This window comes from Monodelphis domestica, chromosome 7, assembly GCF_027887165.1.
Source record: "Monodelphis domestica isolate mMonDom1 chromosome 7, mMonDom1.pri, whole genome shotgun sequence".
NCBI lineage: Eukaryota > Metazoa > Chordata > Mammalia > Didelphimorphia > Didelphidae > Monodelphis > Monodelphis domestica.
This window is the reverse complement of record NC_077233.1, coordinates 247,499,201-247,521,888: the sequence shown is the minus strand read 5'-3', so window position 1 is coordinate 247,521,888 and position 22,688 is coordinate 247,499,201. Positions and strand designations below refer to the sequence as shown.

The 22,688-nt window shown below is 33.8% G+C and overlaps 1 protein-coding gene across 5 annotated transcripts in view; it reads left to right on the top strand.

Annotated features, from left to right (window-relative positions):
- The window catches only part of IFT74 (intraflagellar transport 74), a 159,785-nt gene extending 137,726 nt beyond the window's left edge, over nt 1–22,059 (top strand). For all 5 annotated transcript variants that reach the window (XM_007498087.3, XM_056806644.1, XM_016423836.2 and 2 more), the window contains 4 exons: nt 5,216–5,379; nt 10,833–10,958; nt 18,638–18,698; nt 20,063–22,059. In XM_007498087.3, coding sequence (XP_007498149.1) covers nt 5,216–5,379; nt 10,833–10,958; nt 18,638–18,698; nt 20,063–20,181 — 470 coding nt within the window. In that variant the 3' untranslated portion in view covers nt 20,182–22,059. The remainder of the gene's footprint in view (nt 1–5,215; nt 5,380–10,832; nt 10,959–18,637; nt 18,699–20,062) is intronic.
- The last annotated feature ends 629 nt before the right edge of the window (nt 22,060–22,688 follow it).

Below are 22,688 nucleotides of genomic sequence, written 5' to 3'. Positions count from 1 at the left end.
AGGAACTCTAGATAGCTCTGAAAACACCATTGTGGAAAAGCCTGAAGCTTGAGACAGTGCCTCTCTCTTTTCTGCTCCAAAAACAGAGCCCAACTTTAAAACAAAATTCAAAATAAAGAAATAAGGTAAAAAAAATTATCAAATAACAAAAAAAAAAAAGAACTGCCTATAAAAAGCTGCTATGATGATGGGGGAGTTCAAGACAAAAATTCAAAAGAAGGCAATGAAGCCAAAACAACTAAAGCAAAACTTCAAAGAAAAAATATAAATTGAACCACAAGACCAACAAAAATTCCAAGAGTTAAAAAATAGTGTCTAAAATAAAATATGCATGGTAGAGGAAAAAGGTAAGTAAAGAAATGAGAGCAAAGGAAGAAAATCATGAAGTGACAACAACTTTGTAAGAGTCATGAAAAAATACTGAAGACAAATTCACTAATGAAAATGGCTCCTTAAAAAAGCAGAATTGGCCAAATGGGAAAAGAGGTAGAAAAGCTACCTGAAAATAATAATTAGTATAAAAATTAGAATTGGGTAAGTAGAAGCTAATTATTCCATGAGACATCAGGAAACAATAAAATAAAGTTGAAAGAATGAAAAAAATTAAGAAAATATGAAATATCTCACTGATCTAGAAATAGTTTGAGGAAAGATAATTTAAGAATGATTGGACTACCTGAAAGCCATTATTAAAGAAAGAGCCTAGATATCTTTCAAGAAATCAAAGAAACTGCCCAAAAATCTAGAATGAAAGTAAAAATTGAAAAAATCTACCAATCACTACCCGAAAGAGGTCCCAAAATGAAAACTCCCAGGAATATTATAGCCAAATTTCAGAGATCCCAGATCAAAGCAAAAATACTTAGAGTAGGCAGGAAAAACAAAACAAAACATTTAGATATCATGGAGCCACAGTCAGGATCACATAATATTGAGCAACTACCATATTAATAGAATGGAGAACTTGGAATTTGATATTCCAGAAGGCAAAAAAATCTGAGATTATAAGTAAGAATAACCCACTCATAGAGCAGCTGGGTTGCTCAGAGCTGTGTGGATTGAGAGCCAGGCCTAGAGACAGGAGATCCTAGGTTTAAATCTGGCCTCAGACACTTCTTAGCTGTGTGATTCTGAGCAAGACACTTCATGCCCATTGCCTAAACCTTACCACACTTCTGCCTTGGAACCAATACACAGCATTGATTCTTAGAAAGTAAGAGTTAAAAAAAAAAAAAAAGAATAAACCAACCCAGCAAAACCAAGTATAGTTCTTCAGAGAAAAAAAAAAACCCAAAAACAGATATTTAATGAAATAGAGGATTTTCAAGCATTCCTGATCAGAGTTGAATAGAAAATTTGACTTTCAAATATAAGACTCAAGAAGCCTAAAAAAGTAAACATGAAAGAGAAATCACAAGACAGACAATGAGGTTAAACTGTTTACTTTTCTATATAGAAAAATGATACATGTAACTTCTAAAAACTTTTATCATTATTGGGGCCTTTATAAGGAATCTAAATAAAAAGAGTGTATATCCAAAAGATTTATAATGAAAAATACTATGTAATTCCAGAGAAAGAACTGCTGGAGTCTGAATGCAGATTCAGACATTTCCAATTATAAAGAATTAGAAATGTTTGTGTGACTCCTAAAATGGGTAACTAAAATTTATGTTTACATCTGTGGGTACTGACTCTCAGTATATCATTTCATCCATGAATCAATTATCCTTTTTTTCAGCATTAATTTTAACTCAATGTGTGTATTCTAGAAATTTTCTGAATCTCCTATTTATAATATAAGTCTTTAATAAACATCCATTTTGGTGGGAATAATAATGGATTTTACATTCCAATTTTTGGAGTGTTTCCCAAGCTTAATAAGAAATTATCCCCTTGTGGCTGAAGGAGGGATTCTCCAAGTCTTCAACAGTGTATTGCATTAATAGGGGCAAGCTGTCTATCAACTACAGCTTTTATTTATATTTTTAGAAAGGAAACTCCAGGGGGTAAACAAATATGCTGACAGCATAGTTTCTCAGAAACATTTCCCTGGGTCAACGTAGTTTGGTCTCAGATTTTGCTACTGTGAACACACTGCTTGCTAAACTCTGCAGCTTCCATTGCATATCAGAAGGAACTAGACTGCATCCTCTTCCTGTCTCTTTCCCTTGAGGAGCTTTTTTTTGCTTTTAATTGAAATTGTTGTTAAAGGAAGATAAACTTTACCCTATCCTAACCAATTATTTTCCCTTTTTCTAGAGAAAAACTAATTGGGGTGGTTCTTTTTTCTTGGGAAATTCAATGACAATTTTTGGTGAATTTCTTTTTCTGTGATAGGATTGTTTAAGTATTAAGTTTTATCTTTTTTTATCTGAATAGTTTATATTTTTGTAAATATTCACCTGTTTCACTTAGATCATCAGATTTATTGGCATATAGTTGAGGAAAAATGACTTCCAATAATTGCTTTAATTTCTTCATTAGTTGTAATTTCACCTTTTTTTTCCATTTTTGATATCAGTAATTTTATTATCTTCTTTCTTTTTTTTAAAACAAATGAGCCAATGGTATATCTTTTTTTCCCCATAAAACTAACTCCTTGTCTTATTTATTTGTTCAGTGGCTTTCTTTCAATATTTTTAATGATTCCTTTGATTTTTTAGGATTTTGAATTTGGGGATTTTGAATTTATTTTTTTAAGGTTTTTAGTTAAATGCCCAATTCATTGATCATTATTTTACTGTTGTAAGTATTTAGAGATATAAATTTTCCCAAAGTACAGGTTTGTATCTCATAAATTTTGCTATGTCGTCTCCTCCTCATCCTTTTTAATGAAATTGTTGATTATTTCTATGATTCATTCTTTTGACCCATACATTCTTTGGAATAAGATTACTTGGTTTCCAATTAATTTTTAGTTTTTCTGCTGTCCTTTGTTGAATGTTGCATTATAATATGAAAAGGATGCATTTATATTTTTGCTTTTTTACATTTGGTTGTGAGGTTTTTATGCCCTGTTATATGGCCAATTTTTGTGCAGGTACCATCAAATTTCCCATTTTTTTTTTATTAAAGATAACAAAATCCTTATAGTAAGTTTTAAAACAAGGAGTCCTTTTTGACTGTTCCCTGTTTTATAGCATGTCTAATCAGTTGACGAGTCCTGTCAATTCCACTTTCACATCCATTCTAATCTTTCTGTTCATACAACCACTACCTTTAGTCGGCCCTCATTGGGCCCCCTGCAATATTGCAAAAGGCTCCTCCTTCAAGTCTTTCCCCTTTCCATTCCATTCTCACTTAGTTAACAAAGTGATATTCCTAAACTACAGCTTATGTTGAGAGAATGCTATTTTTCTCCAAAAGCTTCAGTGATTTCATCATGCCACTTAGAATAAAACATAAGCCATTGTATTCGGATTTGAAATCCTTCACAATATCCAATCTCTCTTTTCAGACTTATCCTTTATTCATCTTCATACATTGTAATGTTTCACACATGACAGTGTCTCCCATAGCTTGAAGAGAAACTTTCTTACCTGTGCCTCTTATAATATCTATTTTTCTACAAAGCTCAGCATAATCTTCACTTACCTACATGAGGTCTTTCCCGTCCCCTCATTGGTACCTCTCCCAGAATTACCATGTATTTATTTTGGGTTTTAAATTATGTAAGGATGGAATTCGTTGGTGTGTCAGTGTGCTCATAAGTGTGATTCCTTAATCAGGTGAGAATACTTCTTTATTGATTGCTTAATCATTCATAGGCTTTAAATTAAGTGTGGAAAAGCCCTTGACCACCTGGAATGATATTGTAGAGGAACTGTGTTTGGATTGGCTAAGGAAGCTTGGTCACATATCCCTTGGGTCATCTATATGAAATATTGAACCAGTGTAGACCTGAGAGATTCCAATGCCTACCTAACAAAAGAGGGGAAAGCATTTCAACTAAACTCCTAAGAAAGAATCAGCCTAGTTCTCCTTCCAATCCCTTAAACTGAGGACAAACTAGATATGCTTTAGGACTTTACATGACAACAATAAGAAGTCTACACTATGCTAAAAGGAACTTCATAAGTGCTCCTCAACAGGAGAAAAAAAGATTTCTAAGCAGCCAGAAGCCATGAGTTATCACATGCTCTAAGCTTGAATCCACTTTCTGCTGAACTCTTTGTATCCTGCTAGGAGAGTGTATTGGTTGTTTGTATTGTCTCAAAAATTTACTCACCAATTTTTAAATTTACTCTAATAAGAAATACCACAACTTATTTCTGTACTGCCATTATTATAGGATTTTCTACCTAGAGAGAGAAGAGATATCTGAGACCAACCAGTCCAGTTTGCAGATAAGGAATCAGTGGCTTAGCAAGATTAAGTGACTTGCTGATGATTATACATGTTAATTATAAGAAGCAGGTTTTAAATTCAGGTCTTTTGATTCCAAAGATTCTTTTTCTGCTATACCACACTGCATCCTGTCATACTGACAGAAAAAGAAAGCAATGGTAAAAAAAGATATATTGTGAAGAAAAAGCATTTATTTGAAACAAGAGGTACAGTGGATAATATGAAACCTTGAGTCAGAAAGACTTGAGTTCAAATCCTGCCTTAAACACTTAATAGCTGTGTAATCCTTGGTAAGTAACTTCATTTCTCTCAGGTTCAATTTCCTCATCTGTAAAATGAGGATAATAATAGCACCTATTGCTCACAGAGTTGTTGTTTTTTTAAACCCTTACCTTCCATCTTGGAACCATTGGTTCCAAAGCAGAAGAGTGGTAAGAGCTAGGCCATGGGGGTTAAGTGACCTGCCCAGGGTCACAATAGCTGGGAAATGTCTGAGGCCAGATTTGAACCTAGTCTCTAGGCCTGGCTCTCAATTCACTGAGCTACCCAGCTGCCCCTCACAGAGTTATTATTGAAGACAAATTGAGATTCAATGTGAGAAGTTCTTTGCAGACTTTAAAGTACTATATAACTTTGAGCTATAATTTTTAATAAAATTATTTAGCACTTGCTAAAGCTAGAAACAATGAGCTTTTCAAATAGTGGATAACAATATCACATCAGATTTATGTAGCATCTAATACCTCACATGTCTGTAAACCCATTTTATCTTTGCACTGTATGAGATAAGAAAGTAGAGATGACTAGATTCCATGAAGGAAATGTAAGTTCTCATTGATCCTGGACCTGGCCTTCTTTGTTCCAGATAGTCAGCGTCTCCAGTTGGATTTACAGAAAATGGAACTCCTGGAAAGTAAGATGACTGAAGAGCAAACTTCTCTAAAAACTAAAATTCAGCAAATGACAAAAGATCTGGAAACGTACAGTGATTTGCCAGCTTTGAAGTCATCAGGTGAAGAAAAGAAAAAGGTAACGTGGCAACAGTTTTATTGTTTATTATTTAGCTATCAGTGTTCCTTTTTAGATCATCTAACATATATTACATATATTATAGGATGAATTGCTGTAAATCATTTTCATACAATTGTAAATTTAAAGCTGTAAAGGACCTTGAGAAAGCACATAATCTAATGCCTTTACTTTGATAATGAGGAAATTGTCTCACAAAGTTGCTTTGAGGCTCAACTTAGATAATATATTTAAATTGCTTTGCAAACTTTCAAGCACAGGATGTTATTTCTTTTTAGACTAATGTCCAGAGAGGAGGGTGGCTCCAGAAAAGTAACAGTCAGAATCTGAATCCAGGTGCTTTGAGTCCCAAGGCTTTTCTCTTTCTAGCCTGTCTTTCAGTTCATAATAATTTAATATATTACTTGAAAGGTTGTTTTTAAAATATTCTTTGCTTCTATGTTAGAGTTCAGAAATCACTCCAAATGTCAAAATGAATCTAAAAATTAAAAGAGAAGCAGTATACATAATTTTTTCTAATACATTATAGTTGACAATTTCAGGTAGGCATATTTAGATATGGTAGAAAAATATATATTCAGAAGAGAAAAATGGCATTTCAGAATTAAGTAATATATTGTAAATAAGTATTTTTCAGAAAGAATTTTAACTTAGAATTTGACCAGGAGAAGTAATGAATGATTTAGGTCAAATAGAAATGTGTGCCAGCACTTTTTATTATTTTTAAAATATTACTTTGTATTCAAATTGCCACATTTGAATAGTTTTTAGAAGAAATACTAATAAACATTGGGGGAATTTTAATAGCATTAGTATATAAAACATTAAAATGTAAAATAGTTCTGAAAATTATCTGAAATATTAAGAAATTAGATTGGATGCTAAAAAGTAAAACTAGAGTCCAGAGTAACTGTGTCTGCTCTGAGATTAAAACTACTAAAATATAAGCACTGAAAAAAAGACTTGTTCAGTAGTCACAGAAAAGAGAGGTATTTTCTACTTGTGTGTTCCCAGGCAAGGCATTTGACTTTTTCTACCCTTGGTTTCCTCTTCTATAAAATGAAGATAATGGCAATATCTATCTCAGATGGGATATTGATCAGTTAACAAAAATTTATTAAAAGCTTACTATGTGGGGGAAGCTGGGTAGCTCAGTGAATTGAGAGCCAGATCTAGAGAAAGGAGGTCCTAGGTTCAAATCTGGCCTCAGCCACTTCCTAGCTGTGTGACCCTGGGCAAGTCACTTGACCCCCATTGCCTAGCCCTTACCACTCTTCTGCCTTGGAACCAATACACAGTATTGATTCCAAGATGGAAGGTACAGGTTAAAAAAAAAAAAAGCTTACTGTATGCCAGTTACTGTAATAAGTGCTAGGAATAAAAGAAAGAAAAATAGGCCTAGTCCTCAAGGCATTCTAACTGAGGAAATAACATGAAAATTACTATATACAAATAAGATTTATAGAGAATAAATTGGAAGCAATCTCAGAAAGAAAGTACTTAAAAAGAAATTACTCAGAAAGAAAGCATTAAAGGAGATATGTGTAAAGGCTTCCTGTTGTAAGAATCATGTGGGATAATGTATGTAGAGTATTTTGCAAACTTTAAAGCAGTATAATATAGATGCCTATCCTTATCTTATTCTTCTAATTGTTTCAACTAGTTTTTTTTTTAGTCAACTGTTTACGGTTCTCTAAACTATCATCATCTGCAAAAAGTGAGTTCTTTTTCCTTTTTGCTTTTTCTTATTTCTTTAATTTCTTTTTCTTGGCTTATGGCTATAGCTAGCATTTCTAGTACAATTCTGAATAATAATGGTGATAATTGACTTCCTTTCTTCAAACCCTGATCTAACTGGAAAGGATTCTAGTTTATCCATTACAGACAATGCATGCTTTTGGTTTTAGAAAGATATTACTTATCATTTTAAGAAAAACTCCATTGATTCCCATGCTTTCTAGTGTTTTTAATAAAAAACAAGTATATTTTGACAAAAGCTTTTTATTTATTGAAATAATCATATGATTTTTGTTTTTTTTGTCATTGATATGGTCAGTTATATTGCTTATAATTTCCCTGATAATTGAACCAGCCCTGCATTTCTGGTATAAATCCCATCTGGTCAAATGTATGATCTTTATAATGTTTAATGTAACTCCTTGCTAGTATTTTATCTAAAATTTTTGCATCAGTATTCAACTATAGCATTCTTTCTCACCTTTGGCTTCCTCTGACTTCTGTATCAAAACCATATTTGTATCATAGATGGAATTTGGCAGCAGGCTCCTCTTTACTTCTTTTTTCAAACAGTTTTTGTATTATTGGAATTAATGTTTTTTTAAATGTTCAACAAAACTCACTTTTAAATCCATCTGGCTTCTTCAATTTCTTTTTCTAAGATAGGGTTATTTGAATATTCTATTTTCTCTTCTGTTAATATGAGTTATTTGTATTTTTATTTTTTTTAATAAACCCATACCTTCCCTCTTGGAGTCAATACTGTGTATTGGTTCCAAGGCAGAAGAGTAGTAAGGGCTAGGCAGTGGGGGTTAAGTGATTTGCCCAGGGTCACACAGCTGGGAAGTGTCTGAGGCCAGATTTGAACCCAGCTCCCATCTAGGTCTGACTCTCAATCCTCTGAGGCACCAGCTGCTCCCATGTTTGTATTTTTTAAAAATATCCATCCATTTTATTTAGATTATCAGGTTTATTGACATTTGCTTGGACAAAACAGCTTCTAATAATTGCTTTCATTTCATCTTTGTTGCTTGTGAATTCTCCCTTTTTGTTTGATACTGTTTATTAGGTTTCCCTTTAAAAAAAAAATTAGCGTTGGGTTTTTTTTCCCTCAATAAAACTGTCTCCTGCTTGTATTTTTAGTTCAATGGTGGGTTTCTTTTTTTACTTTTGATTTTTTCATCTCTTTAATTTTTAGGATTTGTATTTGGGTATTTAATTGGGAGCTTTTTAATGTATTTTTTTCTAAACCTGTTACTGTTGTTGTTGTATGTCCAGTTTACTTATATGCTCTTTCTTTTATTGATAGAAACTTTTACTAAATAGGTGTCTTTATTTTGAAAGCTTTTGATCCATATAGCTTGGAGATTTTAAGTAGTTAGCATGGGCTTCTTAAAAAGAAAATTCCTTTTTTATTATTGAAAATCTGAAAAATATCAATATACAACATTTTCCTATACAAAGAAAAACAAAAAAATTTTAAGGAGAAATTTGTATTAAACTCGGTATGAAATGTCTCCACATGCTGTAGGGTACATTTTTTTGTTTTATATGTGTGTATGAGTATGTGTATTGATATGTGTATATGTGTGTATATTTGTGTACATATATATATATATATATATATATATATATATATATATATATATATATATATTTCAGATTTAACTTGGGACTTTGAAAATCTTCCTTGCTGGTTTGTGTCCCATTCTGAGCTTTATCCTCTCTTCTCTTTAGTTTAGTTTTGGGGAGGGGGGCACGGGGGGGGGGTGTTCATTTTTTTTAATTGTTCATGCTATTTTCTGTTCTAATTTTTTTTTGTATCTTTCCTTTTTAAGTGTCTAAGAGACAGTTATGTTTAAACTCAATAGCAGAGGAACCAATAAAGAGAGATTGAAGACGGGGATAGAGAGAGGATAATTGGTGTTGTAATCTACTAGAGAAAATAGGAGGGAATGAAACAAGGACATAAGAGGGAAAACCTTATTTAAGAGACCAGGAGTGGGGAATGATGTCAGGGGGGTTTAAGATAAAAAATGAATAGGTAGCTCATGTCAGAATGAGTGTCAGATTTTGGTTTTCTAAGTAAACTAAAAGATGAGTTGGAGGAAAGAGGGTAGAAAGGGGAGATATGAAGGGCTTGAGGAGAGAAGAAAACATTTTGAAAAAGCTATTATGAGAAATTAAATAGGGAATGTTAAAAAAAAAAAAGATTGGCTTGTTCTAAAGAAGGCCCAGTTGAAATTGAACAATAGAAACTTATCCAGTGTCACTTCCTTCAGCTCAGGGTAGAGGTTTGGCAAGAGACAGGTAGGCAGTAAATAAGACAAAAGGGGTGAATTTATAAATTTAAGAAACCATGAGGATGCCTCCTCTAACTACTAATCGTTACAGTACCTTGAACTGCCAAATAACTATGACTCCAATTTCCATTATACTTCAGCCACTCACCAGGATGGCCACTTGTTAGAATTCCATCAAGTAGTGAGTGAGTGCGTTTAGTGGAGGAGTAAATAATCCAAAGGAATGCTTCATCAGGATGAAAAAGCAAGAGATTCAAGAGTAGAGGAAAATCTGGAGTTGAACTAGCTAACCTTTAAGTTCTAGATTAGAAAGATAGAAAATCAGAGCAGAGGTAATAGCACAAAAAAAAATACTGAGAATTAGAAAGACTGTAAATAAAAATGAGGATAAAGAATAGATTTAAAAGTCATGTGGAATAGGGAATAAGAGAAAGATAGGATTTTTATATGATAGAGACATGTTTTTTATTAAGAAAGCAGAACACTTGTGGTTAATGTAAGATGCAAGGAATAAATAACGTTCCCTCTGTGCTAAGGTGGACTTTAGTAGTAAGTCATGAGCTTTAGGAGATTGATGAATTGCAGACTTAGTGAGTTTGAAGGAACCAATAAGAATGTGGTTTGGAGAAGGAAAAGGCAGTGAGGAGTGCTAAATACCTTGAGAAGGGAAGGAAAATAACTTGGGAGCCAGTACAAAATAGCCACTATGATTTGAAAGGGAAATAGAATTTCAAGGAAAGATAAAGTCCTGAATGATATCAGCAAAGAAGAAGTCTGGAAGTGGCAGTAGAGAGCAAGAAATATTATAATTTCCCATATAGAACCATTATTTTGGGAGTATGCCTTCAGTGTTGGAGAGGTTGGCCAGCAAAGCAGAGCCAGCTGAGGGAAGCCAGGTCTCAGTGAGAGCAAAGAGGTGGGAGGAGCATGAGAGGAAAAGATCAAGGAATGAGGGAAATTTGTTCACCATAGAATGAGATAGGAGTGTAGATTTGGAGTGAATAGGAATGAGAGAATGGAAGTAGAGATAGGTTGCTTCTAGCCAGTAATACATGGATAAAGGAAGTAATAGATGTGGAAATTTGCTCACCATAGGGATAGTAGTGGGTGGCAGATCAGCTTTAATGATCATTGGTTGGAATATTGTTGGTCAGGGGTACTTCCCTTTTATTATCCCTCCTGCTACTTTGGGCAAGTAGGCAGTGTTCCAGTCCAACCTGGTCACCAGCAAAATATGTGTTAGGGTAGGACCTAGGGTATTCTTGACTCCTCCTCCTCATAGGTGATAGGCAGTGGTGCAGCCAAAATTTAGATAACTACACCTTTATATTCTCTATTGTGTTTAATTAAATGTTGTTAGTCTTTATTATATTCTTCATTTGATATCTTCAATATTGTGCGGTTTTTTCCTAGAAACTCCACAAAGCAAGAACAGCATTATCAAAACGCAGAAATACATATAAGAAAGTAATGGAGAAACTAAATTGCGAGTATGAGACATTAAAGACTCAACTGCAAGAAAATGAGACTCATTCTCAGGTAAGAAGGAAAAAAGTTTTAGGATTTAATTTTTAAATGGGATGGAGTTTGAAAGTTAATGTATAACCTGAGTCTTTCTTGCTTCTCTCTCACTCCAGAATCTTGGCTCCAAAACAATACATACTTTTCTACAGCCCTATAAGAAAAGCATATATTTTTGCATATCTTAGTTATTTGAGTATATGTTTTCTCTCTTTTCCAGAATGTAAGCTTTGTGAGAATAGGGATGGTATCCAACCTAAATTCTGTGTTCTTCCCAGCACATCATACAAAATAGTCTTTTAATTGTTTACTTCCTCTCTTCCCCACATTGACATCCTACAAACCCTATTCACAATTCCCTATCGCCATGTTAGCAATAGGTTTGGAATAATAATTGGCTTTTCATTTAACAAATTAAGCTTCTTAACTCATTCTATTTATCATAATATTCCATTGCTTTAAAATTTTATGCTGGCTCTGTTGCTTGTTTCATTTAAAAAAACAAACAAACCCACAGTTTTCTAATTCAGGGTTTTCTATCCATTAACTCCATTTTGCCAGTCCATTTTCCTTACAACTCTTCAAGAATTTTCCCTTCCAACTAAACTAGTTTCTTCAATGTCACCTATGCATTGCTGAACTTTCTCTGTGCCTACATTCTTTACTTTTTTCTTTGGCTGAAACTATTTGTTTGTATACTCTTTATTTTAAATTCCAAATACTTACCTTCCTTTTCCCAGCTTTCTCCCTATTGAGAAGTAAATAAGTCATTACAAATATGTATAGTTATACAAAACAAATTTCCACTTTAGCCATGTGTTTTTTAAAAGCATAAGAAAAGAAACAGAAAATATTTCAAACTGCATTGAGTCCATTTCTCTGTCTAGAGTTGGAAAGCGTATTTTATCGTGAATCCTTTGTATTTGTGATGGGCCACTGTATTGAACAGTTACTCTTTCACATTTGATTATCTTTAAAATATTGCTATTTTTTAAAAACTCTTACCTTCCATCTTAGAATCACTACTGTGTATTGGTTCTAAGGCAGAAGAGCAGTAAAGGATAGGCAATGGGGGTTAAGTGACACAGCTAGAAAGTATCTGAGGTAAGATTTGAACCCAGGACCTCCCATCTCTGGGCCTGACTCTCAATTCACTGAACCACCCAGCTGCCTTCTAAAATATTGCTGTTACTGCATAAATTGTTCTCCTGGTTCTGCTCATTTCATTTTTCATCATTTGATACAAATCTTCCTAGGTTTTTCTAAAACCATCCCTTTCATCATTTCTCACAGTATATTAATATTCCATTGTACTCATATACTATAATTTGTTTAGCCATTCCTCAGTTGATTGATATCCTCCCTCACAGAGAAACAAGAAGCAATAAATTCCTTTTATTTCTGTGCTTTCTAGAGTTTTGTTTTTTTTTTTAAACCCTTAACTTCCATCTTGGAATCAATACTGTGTATTGGTTCCAAGGCAGAAGAGTGGTAAGGGCTAGGCAATGGGGTTTAAGTGACTTGCCCAGGGTCACACAGCTAGGAAGTTTCTGAGGCCAGATTTGAACCTAGGACCTCCTGTCTCTAGGCCTGGTTCTCCATCTACTGAGCTACCCAACTGCCCCCCTTTTTAGTGTTTTAAACAGGAATGAGTATAGTATTTTGTTGAAAGGTTTTTCTGCATCTATTAAAATAAACATGATTTTCGTGTTGAAGTGGTCACTTATGATTATAGTTTTCCTATTATTGAATCAGCCCTCCATTTCTGGTATGTCTGTCCTCATCATAATGTATGATCTTTGTGATAAATTACTGTAATCTCTTTGGTAATATTTTACTTTAAAAAATTTACATCAATATTCATTAGGAAAATTGGTCTATAGTTTGTTTTCTTTGTTTTTGCCATTCCTGATTTAGGTATCAACCATATTTGTATTGTAGAAAGAATTTGGTGTAGTACTTCTTTACCTATTTTTTTCACATCATCTATGTAGTATTGGAATTGTTTTTTTAAATGTCTGATACAATTCTCTAAATGCATCTGGTTCTACAGTATTTTTCTTGGACAGCCCATTAATGGCTTATTCAATTTCTAAGAGTTATGTTAAGTATTCTACTTCCTATTTTGCTTTCTGTATATTCATCTATTTCATTTAGATTATCAGTTTTATTGGCATATAGTTGGACAAAAATCCAAATAATTGCTTTTATCTCATCTTCATTGATTATAAAGTCACTTATTTCTGATATTGGTAATTTTGTTTTCTTTGAAAAATCTGATTAGCTAATTTTAATCTAGCTTATTTTAAAAAAACAGCTCCTAGTTTTATTTAGTAGTTTATTTGGTTTGTCTTTTTTTATTTTCATTTTTGTTATTCTTTCCTTTTATGTTAAGGCATTCTAGGGTATTATTTAATTAGCATTTTTTAATTTGTTGATTTTCTAATTTTTTAAGTACATGCCCAATTATTTGATCTACTCTTTTTCTTTATTTATATAAACATTTAGAGGCACAATTTCCCCCTAAGTGCTGTTTTGACTGCATCCCACAAATTCTGTTATGTTGTCTTATTTTTATCATTATCTTTAATGAAATCATTGTTTCCATGATTTGATTTGACATACCAATTCTTTAGAATTAAATTATTTAGTTTTTGATTGATTTTTAATCTATGCTTCAAAGGTCCTTTATTGAGTACAATTTAAAAGATTTACTTAATATTTCTACTTTTCTACTTTTGTTCATATAATTTTTATGCCTTAATATGTGATCTGTCTTTGTGAAGGTAAAGTGCCTGCCTCACTAAGAAATATATATATACTTTTTCTTTTCCCATTTAGTGGTCTCCAGAGATCTGTCATAACAAAGTTTTCTATAATTCAGTTCATTTCCTTAGCTTCTTTCTTGTTTATATTATTTATCTAGGTCTAAGAGGGATAAACTGAGATTCCCCCCATTATAATTTTACTGTTACTTTTTGTAACTTATTGACTTTTCCTTCAAGAATTTAAAGTTTATTGCTTGAATCACTTGATGTGTGTTTTCAGTATTTGTTGTCTCCCTTTTTAACTTTTTAATTAGGTCAGTTTTTGTTCTTGCTATGTATGAGATCAAAATGATGATTCCTGCCTTTTTTTACTTCAGTTAAAGCATAATAGATTGTTACAACCCCTTATTTTAACTCTACACTTAAACTTTGTATAGTCCTTTATGATTTCTTACTTTTCATTGTTTTTGTTTGATATTTCAGCCATGTCTGGCTTTTTATGATCCCATTTGGAATTTTCTTGGCAAAGATACTTGAAGTGGTTTGCCATTTTCTTTTTCAGCTCATTTTTTTCCCCATTTGAATAAATTTATTTAGTCAATTTAGAACATTATTCCTTGGTTACAATAATCACATTATTTCCCTCTCTCCCCTCCACCCACTCTTCCCACAGACAATGTGCAATTTCATTGGGTATTACTTGTGTCCTTGATCAGAACCTATTTCCATGTTGTTGTTTACACTAAGATATTCATTTAGAATCTACATCCCCAACCATATGCCTTCTACCCATGTTTACTCTGGATGTGGATAGTGGTTTTTCTTGTAGGTTCCTCCGAGTTGTTCAGGGTCATTGCATTGCCACTAATGGAGAAATCTATTACATTAGATTGTACCACAGTGTATCAGTCTCTGTGTACAATGTTTTCCTGGTTCTGCTCCTCTCACTCTTCAATTCCTGGACGTTGTTCCAGTCCCCATGGAATTCCTCTACTTTATTATTCATTTGAGCACAATAGTATTCCATCACCAACATATACCACAATTTGTTCAGCCATTCCCCAATTGAAGGGCATCCCCTCATTTTCCGATTTTTTGCCACCACAAAGAGCGCAGCTTTGAATATTTTTGTACATGTTTTTTTCCTTATTATCTCTTTGGGGTACAAACCCAGCAGGGTTTTGGCTGGAGGAAAGGGCAGACCGTCTTTTAGCACCCTTTGGGCGTAGTTCCAAATTGCCCTCCAGAATGGTTGGATCAGTTCACAACTCCACCAGCAATGAATTAATGTCCCTACTTTGCCACATCCCCTCCAGCATTCATTATTTTCCTTTGCTGTCATGTTAGCCGATCTGCTAGGTGTGAGGTGATACGTCAGAGTTGTTTTGATTTGCGTTTCTCTGATTATAAGAGATTTAGAACACTTTTTCATGTGGCTATTAGTAGTTTTGATTTCTTTAACTGAAAATTGCTTATTCATGTCTCTTGCCCATTTTTCAATTGGAGAATGACTTGATTTTTTGTACAACTGGTTTAGCTCTTTATAAATTTGAGTAATTAGACCTTTGTCAGACATTTTTAATGAAGATTGTTTCCCAATATGTTGCTTCCCTTCTAATTTTGGATGCATTAGTTTTGTTTGTACAAAACTTTTTTAATTTGATGTAATCAAAATTATTGATTTTACATTTTGTGTTTTTTTTCCTAGCTCTTGCTTGGTTTTCAAGTCTTTCCTTCCCCAAAGATCTGACTCTAAAGACAAAGAATGGTAATAAATAGGGTCAAATGACTTGTCTAGGGTCACACAGATCATGTAAAAATTAAAAACTCAATAATGAAAAAATTATAATTTAAGGGATTTTATTAAATGATCATTAGAAATCAAAGAATAAAGAGAATACAAAATAAGAACGATGTGCCCATGGATGATTAGCCCATTTAAAATCCCCAAGTTTAGCTTACCACTATTCTTGCTGCATCATCTGAGAGAAAGAGGACGTGGGAGGTGTTACTGCCAATTAAACACCAATAATGTGATCTCGCCAATGTGGAGACATAGGAAAGATTATAGGGAATTCTGGGAAATACCATGAACTTCTAGGGAATGAAGTCTAAGGTTCAAAATCTCCATTTATACAATAGTAAGTGTCTGAGGCCAGATTAGAACTCAGGAAGATGAATCTTCCTGACTCAAGGCTCTGCATTTTATCCATTGTGTCATTTAGGTGCCCTTGATTTCTCATGTATATTTATAAGTCTTTAGGCTTTTCTTGAATCTTATGTTTGAAAATTTCTATTTAGTTCTGGTCTTTTCAGCCCTCTATTTCATTAAGTATTCGGTTTCCCCCCCTGTAAGTTTATATATTCAGTTTTGCTGAGGAGGTTATTTTTTACTGTAATTCTGAGCTTTGGCCTTCTAGAGATCATTCCAAGTCATCTTTTCCTGCATACTGGGACTACTAAACCTTGTGTGATCCTGACTGTCAATATTTTCTCCTTGAACTAGGACCTCTGGGTTTTAGTGATAACAGTTAAGGAGTTTCCATTTTGTGTTTCTTTTATCAGGCTCTTAATATTCTTTTCATAGCTCTCATTTGATTTTTAAATCATTTTTAGCTCCCTCTTTAACTCTCCTAGAAATTTTTATAGAGTTTGTATCTAATCTGAGTTTTTGTTTATAGGTGCTTTCAAGTTATAGTCTTCTGAATTTGAGTCTTGAGCTTCCCTACCACCAAAGTAGCTCTTTATATTTGTTTGCTTGTTCTTCTAGCCTGCTTCCTGACTTTGATTTGTTTTAGTGTTAAGCTTTGCTCACTTCTAGGAGGTATATTTATAGCCTGAGCTTCTATCCTTTTATCTCCTTCTGTTACTTTTACTAGCTTAGTCCATAGTCTTAGAAGTTTTCATTGCTTTCAAAGTGTTGTGATCCAAGGAGAGTTCTGTTCACAGCCTTCCTGGTCTGAGCTCTGTGAGTTGGGTGTGTTGAATTCTGCATAATTGGATTGCAATAGATTTCTAGATTCTGTGACTGTTAGCCCACTGAAAGGTTCACCAGGTTCAGAGTAACTGAACTGCTGGCTCCCTTTTGGTCTTGGTCTCTTGCCCTGGTTATTCCATTGCAGCCTTATATGCCAGGCTAAAGGTTAAAATTGAGTCACTGTTCCGCTCTTGGGCTTAGAGCCACATAGCTAAGTTTCATAATTTATTCCTTGCTTAGTATTCAAGTAGGTCCCTCTCTCATTCATAATCACTCCTATCAACCTTGGATCTGTGATCTAGAACTAGGTAATTGGTGATAGAGTGGCCAGAGCAGTTCAGAGATCCTCTAGGATCTCATTCTAATTCAGGGCTTCCTGCTTTACTGCTGTGTCTCAGTTCCTTTTTAGTCCTTGGCCACTGGAATGCTTTCTATCCCAACTGCTGCTGCTTCTCCTACTGCTATACTATACTCCTGGCCAGCTCCAAACTCAGTCTCCCTAGATTTCTCTTTTTGTCTTCCTAAGCTACCCTAGGCTGAAAAAAAAATTTACTCTGTGACTTGTTTTTACTTTCCTGAATCAGAATTTGGTCTTGTATGTTTTCTAGATTGTTGTAGAAGAGGTATGCTGGACAAAACTACTCCTGTCACTTCACCATCTTGAACTGGCTTTCCATTAGGTTGAGGGGAGGGATATCTTTCAAAATGAAAGTGTTTGCAGGGTGTGGTGGTGCATGTCTATAAGTGCTGCAACCAGAAGCTGGGGATGTAGGGAAGCATGGGGTGGGGTTGCCTAAGGAAGAGCACTTCCAGACAGAGTGAGAGAGGGCGGCCCAAGTCTTTTTCATTTCTTTATTTTTTAAGGAAATAAAGTTGATTTTTAAAAAAATTTTAAAGTAAATTTAAATTTAAATATTAAGCATTTTTTTACTCCATAATTTGTCTAAAAGAATATTTTATATGTCTCATAAAGGAAAAGCCTGATTCATTCAATAGATTTTTTTTTAAAGTTTAATACTATACCAGTCAAATTGTCTTCTGAGGAAGCAGCCATCAATATAATATCCACATTAGTTTCCTGTTGATGCTGAAATTATTGAAACAATGCCAACATTTCTCCAGCCCTCTTATAATCTTCTCCCTGCAGCTCTGTTCTTATCACAGCTTCTGGCTTCAGTCAGGAAACTCAGCTCTGGAAATAAGGAAGTTTCTCCTACAGAGCTAAACTCTTGGACAGTGTTAGGATGTATAGTATTGTCTGTAGTGTTAGACCTCACAAATTCTAAAAGTGATATTTGGAATCTGACGAAACACAGCATTAAAGTGCTAGCAATGTACTTTACAGATCAATTTAACTAGGTAACTTTGGGCTTCTCACTTTACTTTCTGAGATCTTTTCTCATGTAAGAGGGCATAGATGAAATGATCTCTAAAATCCCTTTTTGTTCCAAGTCCTGATCCTTAGTCTAACCCTGATTTTACAAGCAAGGAAACTGAGACCCAGAAATATGAAGTACTTTGCCTAAAGTAACAGTTATTTAATATTCAAAATGAGACTAGAACCATATCTCAACTTATATCTAGTGTTCCTTGCACTGAAAAATGCTCAACCTCTATTCTATGTATATCTGCTTGAATTGCTTCTTGTTTTAGAAATGAGAGATATTAAATCATAAGGATCTATCAGTTTACATGTTCATTGTTATAAATGCCCTTTTTTTTTAAAACAAATGAAATAAAAGCTGTTTTAGAGACCAATTATATATTTGTAAATTTATTTTCTATTTATTCCTTTCTAAATTTCTTTTGTGTTTATTATGGCCATATCAGCTTAATTGCCTGCCAGGACTTGATAAGATTTAAAATTGAGGATTTCCCCCCCCCTTATTCTTATAAAGGGTGTATATTTGTTGAGTTTGGGAACTTGCTAACACTTTTCTTTTTGTTTTCAGCTTACAAATTTGGAAAGGAAATGGCAACATCATGAGCAAAATAACTTTGTGATGAAAGAATGTATCCTTTAAAAAGCTACCAATAAACTTGCCCAGGTGATTTTTCTTAGGTTTCAGTCACAGCTCTCCAGTGAAACCACATACTACAGGATGCTGCTACTTCTGATTCAGAGCATTGTGAAGTGTCCTGGGCAGAGCTGCCATCACCGCCTCCATTATTTCTGGCAAGGAACAAGGAAGGCATGGAAGAGGGGCAAACCCAGGGAGAAGGGAGAAGTCTGAGTCTCTACTCAGAGCTGGAATTAGTCAAGATAGGCACTATCATAGGGCAGAGCATTCTAGTGGGGTAGGGAAAGGACTGAGGAACAGTTACAAATGCCCATTTTTAGTGCCAGAAAACACCACTTTCTATGGCATGCCAGTGTTTGGTGATGTCATTAAAGTGAAGGCTAAATAACACTCGAGCAATTCAGTTTTCAAACTCAACTTAAAGGTATAAATGCCTTAATCTGTTTCTGCCAGTCTCCAGTGAGATTGTCCCTATTTAGGCAGCGCCTTCCTTTACCCTTTGCTATTCTCTTCCATCCATACTGTTATATTGGAATTAGGAATCACAGGAGAACTTCCTGGAGAGGAGTAGAAACAGAACCTGTCTCCCAACTTCTTTTCTTGGCATGAGTGTTACTGTTTCCTTCTCTCTGCAGATCCCATCATTGAAATGGGCAGCTGCAGTTACACATGAGGTATATAATTTCTTGTGGCTCTAGGCTCTATGCCAGTTTGTTCTTAAACTGTGTTGCAAGGAAACTTGAAAGACTCAAGTTTTTTGGCTTTTTAAAATCAGCCTAATGCTGTTTGACAATATGCACTGGAGACTAATTTTAGATACTTTTACTACAAAGGTTCACCAAAGTTTTGTTTAAAGGGTTCTACCACTGAGGATCCTTTGAGAACCACTGCTATACATAATAGAACAGGTTTATGCCACCTAAAGAATTGCTGAATTTATTGAAAGGCAGCATTTCCATTCTCAGTGGAAAAAAAAATATGCAGTGGCACCATTCCCAGTAATACTGCTTAATTTAAAAACATCATTGATATAAAAAAACAGCTAAAGTTAGTATTCTATTACTTACCAAAGCAAAACCTGTTGTTAATATAGTGAAAAAAAGTTGGTATTGAAATCCATTAAACTATTAAAGAGAAGAAAGGCTTGTTCTATTCTGGTTAGGTAAGCTGATAATGTTTTGTTTACTTCTTTTTATTGTGTAAGCTACTCTATTAAAATAACAAAGTATTTAAAAAATATCATTTCTGGTTTTTTCATAGCATCCATAGTTCTGTTTTGAATAGATGGAAATGACCATAATGAAATTAAGATTTTTACTGGTGATTGTCTTTTTCTCCCTTAACTCTCTTAATCAGTCATTGCAACTAAGAGTCAAGAGAGTGATTATCGGCCAGTTATGAAGAATGTGACTAAACAGATTTCAGAGTACAATAAAATCATTGTGGACTCCCTCCACAACACCAGCCGAAACTGAATCCAAACTTACTTCGGTGGCCAACAAGTACTCCCCATACCTGTACTGCTAAGCTAAGAACAAGTTGACTTATAGAAGACACTGAAAAGGAGAAAAATATAGCCTGTCTATGTATAGTTATAAACTACTATTGATGATCTGTTTATTTAAGTGAATCCTTGAGAGTACCATATGTCACCCTATTTTTGAAAGCAACATGCCAAGAGAACTTTTGAAAATATATGGATTAGTTATTAAGGTGGTTTTTCCCTAAAAGGAAAATGTTTACTTTGTCATGACCTATTTTATATTCAAATATATCTATAATATGATAACATAGTACAATAAATAGTTGATATTTTAAAACTTCCCTCTCTTTGTCAACTATTTAATTAATCTCAATGTGTTTTCCATCCAGTTTTTCAATAAAAAGCAAACATTTTTATCAATCATATATATAATTAAATGTACTAATAGAAGCAGTATTTTATAGCTTTGCCTTTTTGAAGATAAAAAATGGGTCTTTATAAAGAGAACTGAGAATTATCACAGCCCTTCAGTCATTCAATCTGGTGATTGAAAGTGCATTTATGCACATTTTTGTGTGTGTGTGTGTGTGGCAGAATTGCCTCCTTGTATAGATTAGGAATGTGAGGGCTAGACCAGATCAGAAAACTGAGAATGGATTACAAAGGCAAGACTGGGAGATACAGGAAAAAAGATGAAGTAAAGACAGGGCCTGAATACTTTCAAACCTCTTATCACCTTTACTTATTCCTCCTACAAATTCCTCTCACTCTCCCCAACCCCCACCATTAATTCATACTTCCTCCCAAGACTGGGATTTTAACTCTTTGGAAAATTTAAGAACCAATATAGATCTTATTAAAATTCAGCAGCTTTTCATTAGGAAATACAGATGGAAATCAGGAAAATGAATTCCAGCATACTTAAACCAGCCTTATTAAAAGCACCTTGTCCACTGTGAGCAAATAACACTTTCATTAGTTGTGTAGTTTAGATTATTAATTATCTTGATTCCCTGTATATTTCCTGAGAAGAAAGCATACTGGCAATTATGATTGTGGGCTATAATACTCTTTGTCCTTCCTCATTTCTTAGGAAAGCCAAATACATTTGCCCTTACCCTTCACATTCTTTTTCTTTAGGTATTTTTTTTTCATCTTCCTTTACAAAGTAAGGTCCAAGTTAATTATTTTAAATATTAATACTAAGGGTTGTAGTTGGTGAACAGGGCTCACAATTATAGAACTTCACAAGAGTTTTGTGCCTTAAATAGGAGTGAAGCAATTTACCTAGAAAGTAAGTAATGCAGAGATTTCCTTCCCCATTGTCTAAAATGATCTGATCGTATCATTCCTGATGGGGGAAGCATAGCAGAGAACAAATAATGAAATCATTTTCCAAAATAATTTTTTATTATTATATATCATTCTTCAGAAAAATTCCAGCTTCCTCAAAATTATTTAATATATAGTACCTAAGGAGCACAACTGAAAAGGTTTTCTTTAAGCAAAAAAATCTGTTATTGGAGGAAAATCCTAATTAATGTCTCTTCCTTCCTCTCAGAATGTTTCAGCAAATCCAAAAAGAATACAATTTGCTCTGATAGTTAGAGATTGATATCCACAAAAGACAGACTCTTTCTCAGCCAGTCCCATTGCTCATTGAGTTCCATTCACCCTGTAAGTAATTCTGGAAAGAAGCTACAGAATGAATAAACATGCTAACTGAAATTCCTTTTCACTTGATGTAAAGTGATCCTCTTAAGTCTATGCTTCCACAAATGAGTAGCAATATGAGAAAATTGTAAAAGCTCTGTTTTCCTTTTTGTTATCTTATGTAATAAACATAATTTTGTTATTCTCTCTCTTGAAAGACATTGAATAGTCCCTCTTTTTTCCCTATTGTTTTAATTGTCAGTCAGAGTGGGAGTTACAGTAATGCTTTTCCAAGTTGTGATTTGTAGGCCAGTTTTCAGTGACTTTGGTATTATCAACTCTTCCCTGAGTCTATTTCTTTACTTTCTCTTTCTTCCCTCCTGTCAAATAATCATATAACAATCTAGGTCAATTATTATGTATAAAAATGAGAAAAATCAAGAAGTCATTAATTGAATAACAATCTATTTTTACTTCATCACAGGTTTTTCATTTCCATATGCTGACACAAATTAAGAATAAAGAACCCAAACTGAACCATTATTTTTTTTTTTACTGTCCATCCTAGAATCAATACTGTATATTGGTTCTAAGGCAGAAGAGTGAGTGGTAAGGGATAGGCAATAACTAGGAAGTATCTTGAGATCATATTTGAACCCAGGACCTCCTATCTCTAGGCCTGACTCTCAATCCACTGAGCCCACTAATTGCTCATAATATTTTAAAGAGGTTTTTATGTGAAAATTTTTTATATTTCATTTTTCAAATTGTATGCAAAAATAATTTTTAACTTAAAAAATTTTTTGAACTAATTTTTTCTTCCCTCCCTGAAACAAGTAATTAGAG